At 42.8% G+C, this 11,762-nt stretch overlaps 1 protein-coding gene across 5 annotated transcripts; it reads right to left on the reverse strand.

The window, feature by feature from the left end:
* Positions 1–1,035: 1,035 nt before the first annotated feature.
* Positions 1,036–10,902, reverse strand: LOC110509906 (solute carrier family 35 member E4). 5 transcript variants are annotated; one of them, XM_036967765.1, is made up of 4 exons: positions 10,885–10,902; positions 10,250–10,384; positions 7,636–8,249; positions 1,036–3,992 (listed from the first exon to the last, which is right to left on the reverse strand). In XM_036967765.1, the coding sequence occupies exons 3-4, from the start codon at positions 8,228–8,230 to the stop codon at positions 3,472–3,474; spliced, it is 1,116 nt and encodes a 371-aa protein (XP_036823660.1). In that variant the 5' UTR covers positions 8,231–8,249; positions 10,250–10,384; positions 10,885–10,902; the 3' UTR covers positions 1,036–3,471. The 5 variants fall into 5 exon arrangements, with proteins under 5 accessions (XP_036823660.1, XP_021446784.1, XP_021446783.1 ...); XM_021591109.2 differs by lacking the exon at positions 10,885–10,902 and having other exon boundaries at positions 10,250–10,467; XM_021591108.2 differs by lacking the exons at positions 10,250–10,384; positions 10,885–10,902 and adding an exon at positions 8,872–9,046.
* Between the last annotated feature and the right edge of the window lie 860 nt (positions 10,903–11,762).

An 11,762-nucleotide genomic window follows, 5' to 3' on the forward strand; every position in this document is an offset into this window, starting at 1 on the left:
AATGAAAAGCAAAAACATTTTTGTAGACATTTTAGCAAATGTATTTTAAAAAACAAACAGAAATACCTTATTTACATAAGTATTCAGACCCTTTGTCATGAGACTCAAAATTGAGCTCAGGTGCATCCTGTTTCCATTGATTATCCTTGGAGTCCACCTGTGGTAAATTACATTGATTGGACATGAATTGGATTGGCACACAGCTGTCTATATAAGGCCCCACTGTGACAGTGCATGTCAGAAAAAAAAACAAGCCACGGGGACAAAGAATTGTCCGTAGAGCTCCGAGAAAGGGTTATGTCAAGGCACAGATCTGAAGAAGGGTTGCAAAAGATTTCTGCAGCGTTGAAGGTCTCCATGAACACAGTGGCCATCATTCTTAAATGGAAAACGTTTGGAACCACCAAGACTCTTCCTAGAGCTGGCGGCCTGGCCAAGCTGAAAATCAGGTGAAGGGCCTTGATCAAGGAGGTGACCAAGAACCCGATGGTCCCTCTAACAGAGCTCAAGAGTTCCTCTGTGGAGATGGCAGAAACTTCCAGAAGGACAACCATCTCTGCAGCACTCCACCAATCAGGCCTTTATGGTAGAGTGTTCTAAATCCTCTTAAATAGGGAGCACTTTTATTTCCATGTCCCTCTACAGTAGACATTTGGTGAGCAATATATTCGGAACATCGAATCGCTATATCGCATGTTGGTACCGAAGTATCATGGTAATATCGTATCGTGAGCTCACTGGCAACTCCCAGTCCGAGTTGAGACTGGGGGATTTTGAGGTCAAACATATCAGTAACTGGGAAATGCCTCCACCACGTGGTGAGCTCAACTAAATACATACAGAATAGTACATAGGTTAGTGCTATCCGGGAACCTTGGGACATCCCTACCCTTACCTTCACCATACCAGTAGTGTGGCCATCTACTTTACCAGTGTTTTCAGTTTGTTTTTTTAAACTGTACTCTGTGTGTTTGCTTAGTGTGTCTAGACATGCCATTTAGCTTTTTGTTAATCTAAAATAAGACAGGAGACATATTCTTGAACCAGTATATATTTGAGCCAGCCATGATTGTAAAATACATAAATATAATAAAATGATTTAACTTTTGCAGACATCAAAAACAGTACATACACATGAGCCCTATGCTGTAAAGGCAGCATCTCCAAAACTCGTCAGTGCAATATGAGCTTTGCCCCCCCCCCCCTCAAAGATAACTGTATGAACAAATCAAACCACGATCTGTGAAGCTGGTACAGTCATTATTTATATATATATATTCTAAGGGCTGTGTGATTGAAAAGCCCCCATCGTCATTCCAAAAGGTACTAAACCAAATTGGCTTTTAAAAACAGTAGGCAACTTAACAGATTATAAACAGTTGACAAACCGTGGTTGTGGGCAGACATGCTTTCAGCTGCTTGATCTCTCTTCAACTGCTAACTTACATAAGTCATTAAACAAATGGTCTTTAACAAGCCATGTTGAAGACTGAGGTATTTAAACTAACATCAATAACAAGACCCTCTTGATACAACTCTGAATGTTAAAACAAATGGGTGACTGGCATGAATCTGATCTTCATTCCAACGTCTCATTTATCAGGTCGAGGCTGGCAACAAATCATTCTGTGTCTGCTGCTGTGCATATGGCAACATATTAGGGGAAAAAAATAACAGGTGGGTAACAAAATATATATAACCATTTCCCATTAGAGAGCAACTTTGTTGTCTAGTGTCTATCCGAGGCTGAACTGAACAGAAGCTAAACCAAGAAGTCAATGTTCGGCACACCGGAAGGTTATTTTGACTGGGGAAGGAAGATTAGAAACAGCTTCATATGCTCATTTCTGTACATTGACCATACATGCAATTTTACACCTGGATCTGAGTTATGCAAGACCTCTAGTCACATGACTGTTTGCCAAGTGACAGACCAGTTGATTAGACCTCCAGCTACTGAGTGACCACTGACATATGTCAGTGCTATAGACCAGGGTTTCCCAAACTCTGTCGTCCCCCGTCACCCCCCCCCCCCCCCCCCCCCCACACACATTTTGTTTTTTTGCACTTGCACTACACAGCTGATTCAAATAACCAACTCATCATCAAGCTTTGATTATATGAATTAGCTGTGTACAGGCAAAAAAAAGATCAACCGTAAACCCCGGGGGGGGGGGGGGGGGGGGGGACCAACCTTGGGAAACCCTGCTATAGACAAGATACCGTAAGTGCTATTAAACTTCAATTACATTTTTTAAAACGTAGATGGCAAAACAAAAACATCCTTTGTCCTTTCTAAGACCCATAAACAGCAATGTCCCTTACCCAATTCAAAAAGCAGAAGAAAAATAAACAATACAACTACAATGTCTTAATAAATATTAAAATGTATTGTAATGGGAGTTACAATAACACTGTCCAGCAAAGGTTAAGGGAGACTAAACGTAAAAGGTTAAAAATAGAGGCACCCTCTGAGTGGAGACATGAAACCTGGCAGAGTAGACATTTCTGTTCAGCCCAGGAGTGGCAGGAAGGAGGATCATGAAATCCTTTTTATGATCTCTCCCAGAAGAAAAGAACTGTACTAAAGATGAGTGAGACTCCTTAGAGTGAATGGGCCTAATAATAGAGGTTTTCTGCAGTGAGAACTGCTGTTCAGGTTGGAGGTTATTAAACTGATTATAATAGGTTCCTTTTATTAAGAGGAAATGCAATAAGAGGTCGCTGAGCAGGACAAAGTGCTTGCCTCAGATCTGCGCTTCACCATGCAGTAGATTAACAGTGTGGCTCACTGACCTCCATGCCTACAAACAGCCAACAGAAATGATATGCCGACCCTGTTAGCTTGCATGTCTCCGCCATTGTAAACGTCATCTAGACAAAAGCTATAGCACTAGAACAAATGCTACATCCCCCATATTAAGATCCACCACATAAAAAGCTGCCAGGAAACCTCATTCACACTGATACAAGACCAGGGGAAGGATATGTAACAGTACCATGCTTATTTTTATTTTATTTGTGCCCATCTATAGGAGGTGTTCCTAGTCCTTCCCAACATCCCATTGAGCACTCACTCATGTTGAACATTTTCACAGTGGAGTAGTGAGAGCGACACCTCATGAGATATATCACATTGTGTGCTCATGCATGCATATACCAGGATGTGTGCACGTATGGGTATTAGAACAGTGAAAACTCAACTGTCACTTTCATAAAGGCATCAGATTTTTTTGTCAGCTGGCCTAGACTGACTTCTCATTCTATGAGACCATGGCAGAAATAAATACATTGGCACAGTGAAGAGGTAAAAACGACCCAACAAACAAGTTCTGTCACTCATGTCATCATCAACTATGACCTCATGAGGTTGAAGCCCATCTCCTGATCCTCGCCACAGAACCACCTGACTTAACTAACCCCGAAGGACAGGGTTGCTGTAAACAGTCCAACTCCTATCCTCCTTCTCTCTCAGTCTATCTTGTCCTCTCGCTTGCCATCGGCATCCCTGCTCCCCTGCTGGTCTTGGGGGGGTTGTGATGGGCCAGCGATGTCCTCCTCCCTCCCACGAATGAGCGCCCTGGCTTTGTCTCGCCGTGCGTCCATGTAGTCTGAGATAAATTCAGAGTTCTGGTAGATGAGCATGCCGGAGAGTGTGAGTGCCACGCCGACGCAGCTGAGCGCTGACATCTCGTTGCCGAACAGCAGCTGGGAGAGCAGCAGGTTGCCCACCACGCTCAGGTTGCCGAGGATGTGCAGGGTGACGGCGGAGGTGAGGGTTATGACGCAGCAGCTGGCCAGGTTGTACATGACAGAGCCCAGGCAGCTGAGCAGGATGAAGAGCCACAAGTTGTGGTCATAATGCATTGGAGACTCTAGCACGGCCCAGTTCTCCAGGGCCAGAGCAGCTACGGCCAGGATGCAGAAACTGGGGATGGACATCAGGTAGAGCAGGAACACAGAGTTGATCTTCTCCTCCTGGAGCAAGATACCTGAGAGAGACACACAAAGAAAACATTTTAAATATAACCTACATAGAGACAGAACACACACACAAAAGTAGGCTTAACACGCAGTGGTCAAATGCAAAGTCTGCCACATCTGCCATGTTCAGAACATCAAAATGTCAAAGGTTTGTTAACTCGGGAGTGGATTTGACATCATGAGACTAGCAAGCTCATTATCATTACAGCTCTGTACAGTACACGCTGTACATACTGGTCAAATACAGAACCAGGATTCAAATGACATATTGGTCAGATGATTTTAACTAGGACACCACTTAAGCCAACATAAACCTCCAGCTGACATCAATTCCTAGGGGAAACAGAACACATCCATGATTCCTTACCTACGTTCGGTATTCATAAGTGGATGGACATTCTGAGCTTGACAGTGTGTAATGTAGTGATAGGACTTAATTACGGTAAACAGGTTGGAGCTCTCTGCCTGGTTTTTTTGAGTGCTCCAACCAATGTTTCCTCTAAGTTGCGGGCCTGCGAGGGTGTGTGCAGCTACCCCCAGGACTGCGCACAGAAGAAATAAGAGCGCGGAGAGAAGCTAGAGTTTCCCCCGTTAACACTATCAACGTTTCACTTTACTGTGGGAATTGTGATCGAATCAATGCAATACTAGCCACTTTCAATGCAACAGGCCAATACAAAATGAACTATGCAGTACTTAGCATGCAAAAATAACTATGCAAGAGATTTTGTTGTAGGCAGAATGCATCGGAGTAGGACTCTATTGCATTGACAGGCACTACTCATTCTACACAGACCGGTGCACCATAAGCAATCAGAGCTGTAGTAGGCCTATATCCAAAACAGACCATTACCATATATAGATCTGTGCCATTCACTTTTAACTTTATTCATTTCACCTTTATTTAACCAGGTAGGCTAGTTGAGAACAAGTTCTCATTTACAACTGCGACCTGGCCAAGATAAAGCAAAGTGACACAGACAGCAACACAGAGTTAGTTACACATGGAATAAACAAACTTACAGTCAATAATACAATAGAAAAAAAAGATAGATATATATATATACACACAGTGTGTGCAAATGAGGTAGGATAAGAGAGTTGAGGCAATAAATAGGCCATAGTGGCGAAATAATTACAATATAGCAATTGAACACTGGAGTGATATGTGCAGAAGATGAATGTGCAAGTAGAGATACATTATGGGGATGAGTTCGTTGGATGGGCTATTTACAGATGGGCTGTGTACAGGTGCAGTGATCTGTGAGCTGCTCTGACAGTTGGTGCTTAAAGCTAGTGAGGGAGATATGAGTCTCCAGCTTCAGCGATTTTGCAGTTCGTTCCAGTCATTGGCAGCAGAAAACTGGAAGGAAGGGCAGCCAAAGGGGAAATTGACTTTGGGGGTGACAAGATAAATATACCTGCTGGAGTGTGTGCTACCGGTGGGTGCTGCTATGGTGACCAGTGAGCTGAGATAAGGCAGGGCTTTACCTAGCAAAGACTTCTAGATGACCTGGAGCCAGTGGGTTTGGCGATTAATATGAAGCGAGGCCCAGCCAACAAGAGCATACAGGTCACAGTGGTGGGTAGTATATGGGGCTTTGGTGACAAAACGGATGGCACTGTGATAGACTACATCTACTTTGCTGAGAAGAGTGTTGGAGGCTATTTTGTAAATTACATTGCCGAAGTCAAGGATTGGTAGAATAATCAGTTTTACGAGGGTATGTTTGGCAGCATGAGTGAAGGATGCTTTGTTGCGAAATAGGAAGCCAATTCTAGATTTGATTTTGGATTGGAGATGCTTAATGTGAGTCTGAAAGGAGAGTTTAGTCTAACCAGACACCTAGGTATTTGTAGTGGTCCACATATTCTAAGTCACAACCTTCCAGAGTAGTGATACTGGACGGGCGGGAAGGCGTGGGCAGTGATAGGTTGAAGAGCATGCATTTAGTTTTTACTTGCATTTAAGAGCAGTTGGAGGCCACGGAAGGAGAGTTGTATGGTATTGAAGCTCGTCTGGAGGTTTGTTAACAGTGTCCAAAGAAGGGCCAGATGTATACAGAATGGTATCGTCTGCATAGAGGTGGATCAGAGAATCACCAGCAGCAAGAGCGACATCATTGATGTATACAGAGAAGTGAGTCGGCCCGAGAATTGAACCCTGTGGCACCCCCATAGAGACTACTACAGGCCCTCTGATTTGACACACTGAACTCTGTCTGAGAAGTAGATGAACCAGGCGAGGCAGTCATTTGAGAAACCAAGGCAGTTGAGTCTGGCGATAAGAATGTAGTGATTGACAAGCCGAAAGAGAGTCGAAAGCCTTGGCCAGGTTGATGAATAAAGCTGCACAGTATCATCTCTTATCGATGGCGGTTATGATATCGTTTAGGTCCTTGACCGTGGCTGAGGTGCACCCATGTTGTTGTGGGGGGTGCAGGGCTGTTGACCGGGGTAGGGGTAGCCAGGTGGAAAGCATGGCCAGAGAATTGCTTAATGAAATTCTCAATTATCGTGGATTTATCGGTGGTGACAGTGTTTCCTAGCCTCAGTGCAGTGGGCAGCTGGGAGGAGGTGCCCTTACTGAACTGTTACATATATCCTTAACTGTTGTTCTATCCTTTGCTAGTTAGTAAGTTATTAGCCCAGTTATAGATAATTTGTAGGCAGCAATGGGAGAGTGATTGGTTCCTACAAGAGCACCAAACTTGTACATTTCTAGACATCCTTGAAAAGCCAGTCAGGTAAATAGATTTTTTTTTGTCCTAAAGGGGCAGTTATATGGAAATAATTATACATTTTATTTTGTAAAGTGGTTTCTTGCATCAAACACCACAACAACATTTTCAGTCACCTCCTTGTCTGAAGGACAAGTGGATAAACAGGTTCATGTCAAGCCGTGCATGTTTTTTTCTTCAAAAGTCTCATGGAATGTAGGCCTACATTGAACACCACACATTGGTTGCTACTGTAGGATGAACGATAGAACAGCTATTTCCATGTTAGAATGTTAATGTCTCCATAGTTTTTGATGGTAGGCCTACATTATGATCAAATAGCCACAGTAGACTACTTGACCACCGTTAAAACTAACTTAAAGCGAGTACAGCCTCAGTGTTCACAGTAAACGTGAGCCAGAAGTTGCACAGAAAGTTCGCACTCAGCAGACCTGAAATTTGCTCAGTGGTGAAAAGAATTAGAGGAAACATAGGCTCGAACCGGTTTACCAGGCAGGGACTAGTCCTTTTTGATACGTTTTCCATGGGTAAACTCTTGTCAGTAGTTTTGAAAGTTTCCTTAGCAACAGGCAACACAACATCTCTAGCTAGACTGGGTGTGTCACTTGAGGAGTGACTCAGAGCATCAGTGAAATGTTCCAACCCTAACTGCAGTGTGGGAAGTTTAATATGAACATAGGATTGAAGGGAACACCAAAACTACACTGATAGAGTATTTCAGTTAGGGGCATTATTTTCCACTCTCTTGAAGTACACAGGGACATTCTGATTTATTCCAACATAACACCCATATGTTAATTGCTTAGGCCTACCCCAGTTATACAGACAATGTGTCAACACCCATCAGAAATGCAACATAATAACTATTATAAAAGCATAATAAAAAGGTAGCAGCTGGGACTTTACTCACTTTGCTGGATGGTTTTGACACCTCTCAACATTGTCGCAGCGAACACGAAGAAGCAACCGGTCTGGTCATACTGGACCTCGCCCATGATGCTGAACGAGGCTCCCAGACAGATGGGCATCATGGCCGTGTATTTGAGGATGTGATGCTGCTTGCCCAAGATAAGGGTGGAAATCGCCAGGGTGAAGATTGGCGTGGTGGTGTAGATAATTTGGGCAAATGACAGCTGGACATAGTTCAGACCCACGTTGCCAAACGCAATGCTGGCACAAAATGTCAAGCTCAATAGAAATACCTTCCATTTGGCGCTGTTGGTAAGGTCCTTATGCTTGTCAACACCGCCTTTGTGCTGGAGCATTCGAAGTTTAATAAGCCAAAAGTCCACCACTATTGCTGTCAACATGTGCAGGGCCGATAGCAGTAAGGGGTACCTGAAGTTGTACACTGCAAATATCCATTTGTTAAGACTGGAGATGGTTGTCCCCGTCACAAGCCAGACAATGACAGCGGACAGAAGGTGCAGCATTTCCCCCAGTGGCCTTTTCCCCGTCTTGCGCCGTGTCGCCTCGCATTTAGAGAGGCCATCGGTGCTAATCATGTTCTTTTCATCCTCTTTTCTGTAAGACAAACACATCTTGACTTCGTAATGCAAGAACATCACATTCGTGTCTGCACAAACTGTCCCGATTGCGTAACCCTTTTCGATATGGTCGGCGTTAGCTAGCCGTTTTCAGCTGTATAAAATGTATCTCATCCTGATAATCGTGTCACAAAATAGATCTAACCTTAGCTAACTAACTTACTTGAGACTATTCTGTCGATTACATATCCATAGTTTTCTGTGTTGTTTTGCTGAGGTAAACACGGATGTTTTACACCACGCTGAGACACGTGTTACTGTTTTGCATAGGAGATGGTTGTGTAACCAAATAGTAGTGACAGATGCTAGCTAGCGAGCAAGACAAGTGCGAAGTGGTGGGTAGCAGGAGATTGTTCTTCCTTGGAGAACTGCGGACTCTCCTACATCCTCTACTGGTGCGTCCGTGATTGGTTACAATTTAAAATCCCCAAATGATGACACAGAAAAATGTTCAAATAGTATTATATTGGCTACATTCAGCTGGCTATATTTATCCTACTGTTGTTTGCCATGAATTACGTCGCCGGCCCGGAAATCAAACGGCCACTCGCTCTTGCAGCGGCTACAGTTGCAAGTAATGCCCATAGATAGAAACTTACTTCATGCGAGGGGTCTCGTCCTATCAGCAGAACTACGGCAATTCCTATACATACATTGTTCACACATTGAAAAGATGAGGCCCCGCAAGGTCCTACACAGCGAAATGAGTGCACGGACCTAGCGTCATTATTACGCCCTATTTCACATGCTTTGCGTCATCCGTGAAGTACGGAGGTAAAACTAGTTTATATTGGATATAAGGTTCTCTCGTCAAAGCATGCGATGACTATGAAGATGGTATCCACACAGCCACACTTTTTAAAATGTATTTTATATATATATATATATAGCTTTCAATTTAACATCTCTTACACCAAGCGTGCCATGACAATTCAAATGATATATTCTGAGTGAGAGAGTGGACAAAAAATCCACCGTCTTTTGTTGTTGTTGAAATGTATTTATTTTTTATTTGCTTTCAAGCTTCAATAGCACTTACACAAAGCGTGCCCTGACTATTAAAATGATATATTCGGAGTCATTGGACGAGTAACAAAAATCCACCACTTTTTTGTTGTTGTTAAAATTTATTTTTATTTTCATTGGCTTTCAATCTTCAATAGCTCCTACACAAAGCGTGCCCTGACTATTAAAATTATATATTCTGAATCCGGGAAGGATGGACACATTTTTTTCCTAATACATTTTTACAATAATGGTCATGGCACACTAGGTGTAAGAGGTATTGAAGATTGAAATCCAAAATCGTATTATTTAAAAATAACAATAAAAGTAAATAAAAAGGTGATGATTTCTCTCCATCCACCCTGATTCAGAATATACCATCTTCATAGCAATGGCATGCTTGGTTCAATAGGTATTGATGAGAAAATCAATATCCACCAAATATCGAATATGTCGTGGCAATGTTGGCTAGCTAAACACATGCGCAGAAATAAGTCATCGGGTCAAACGGTCGTCTAGCGCTGAACTGCGCATGTGCACGCCATCAACACAAAGGTTGGAGTAATAACATGTTCAACTACTTAAGACATTGGCTCCAATCGAGGTTGTGCCTTTAGATTGCGAAAATTAACAGCTAATGATATATATTTTTTAACTTCTCAAACCCCGGTCTGGTTGACAAGCGTTCCAGGAAGTCTCGCGATGTTGCGTCTCTGGGTTTAGAAACTCTGTGCCTATTCTATCAGCTTAATTTATTATATAAACTACCCGTATATCTAAACAAGTCCGATTCAAACGTACTGTCGGACCAGAAAGGCCTGATAAACGATCACAGAATCGCCAGCTAATGTTGCCCACTGCAACAATTGACCAGCTAAAATAGCGAACGTGAACCTTGTTCCCCAAACGTAACATCACGCGGCAGCATAACGGCATTAATTACTATTAGTTGTGCCTTTTGGTTACATTTACCTCTGTAGTTGTGTATCTTTGTCTTGGTAACATCACAAAAAACATCCCAGGCGAACGAGCTGAGCTGACTGCTCGTCTGCCTCAGTGCCCCGTTTTCGCCCGATCAGCTGTACCGCTCACGTCACTGCTCTCTAACTGCAACCAATAGATATTGTTACAACTCTGCAATCAGAGATTACAACACTGTATATAGACATAATATGACATATGACATTTCTTTATTCTTTTGGAACTTGTGTGAGTGTAATATTTACTGTTCACTTTGTTTATTTCACTTTTGTTTATCAATTTCACTTGCTTTGGCAATGTTAACATATAACCCATGCCAATAAAGCCTCTTGAATTGCATATATATTTCTTAATTAAAGGAAGAGATAAGAATCCCTGCGGGAAATGAATGGAGAAACATAACGCTCCGCCCAGCAGACTGTTGACCAATCGCGTTCACGTTTTCATGCAGTGTCACGCGGTTGCTAAACTAATCGTCAAGCAATCACCTCTAAAAGCCAGGGTATGAGTCGAGAAACGTGCTTATTTTCTTCGAAAGAACGCAATGTCACGATTTCAAAGCTATACGATATTGCAGAGAACAAGTTCATTATCACATATATCGGAAAAGATTTGTAACGTTGTACCTCTTGTTCACGTAAGTCATGCTAATGTTGTTTTTTTGAGCTAACGCCCAAATAACTCCCATTTACTCCTTGATGGAGCGATCTCCCTGTCCGGGAATCACCCAGAATGCACCGCGCGGCCAATTGACAACGTATGGGCAAATTTACACACGACGGGCGTAAATACGATTCCAATGGAGTTTCTCATCTCCTCAAAAGTATTTCTGCTGCAATCACCCTCTTATTATTGTTATTATATTTTATTTATTTATTTTGCCCTAATTATCAAAAGTGTTGGAAAAACTTCTCAATAATCAACTGACTGGCTTTCTTGATGTCTAGTATTCTCTGGTATGCAATCTGGTGCTGCTATTTTTATTGACTTGGCCAAAGCTTTTGATACGGTAGACCATTCCATTCTTGTGGGCCGGCTAAGGAGTATTGGATTCTCTGAGGTGTCTGGGCTGGTTTGCTAATTACCTCTCTGAAAGAGTGCAGTGTATAGTCAGAACATCTGCTGTCTCAGCCTCTGCCTGTCACCAAGGAAGTACCTCAAGGCTCGATCCTAGTCCCCACGCTCTTCTCAATTTACATAAACAACAGCTCAGGCAGTAGGACGCTCTCTTATCCATTTATATTCATATGATACAGTCTTATACTCAGCTGGCCCTTCTCTGGGTTTTGTGTTAAACGCTACAACAAAGCTTTCTTAGTGTCCAACAAGCTTTTTATGCCCTTAACCTTGTTCTGAACACCTCCAAGACAAAGGTCATGTGGTTTGGTAAGAAGAATGTCCCTCTCCCCACCGGTGTGATTACTACCTCTGAAGGTTCAGAGCTTGAGGTCGTCACCTCATGCAAGTATTTGGGAGTATGGCTAGAGGGTACACTTTCCTTCCC

This window comes from Oncorhynchus mykiss, chromosome Y (assembly GCF_013265735.2).
Source record: "Oncorhynchus mykiss isolate Arlee chromosome Y, USDA_OmykA_1.1, whole genome shotgun sequence".
NCBI lineage: Eukaryota > Metazoa > Chordata > Actinopteri > Salmoniformes > Salmonidae > Oncorhynchus > Oncorhynchus mykiss.

Bases quoted from the DNA above. Each gene is read 5' to 3' on its own strand.
- LOC110509906 (XM_036967763.1), bottom strand. From the start codon at position 8,290: ATGTTCTTGCATTACGAAGTCAAGATGTGTTTGTCTTACAGAAAAGAG. The intron at 3,993-7,635 runs GTGAGTAAAGTC...TGTCTCTCTCAG, and splicing joins TGTCAAAACCATCCAGCAAA to GTATCTTGCTCCAGGAGGAG.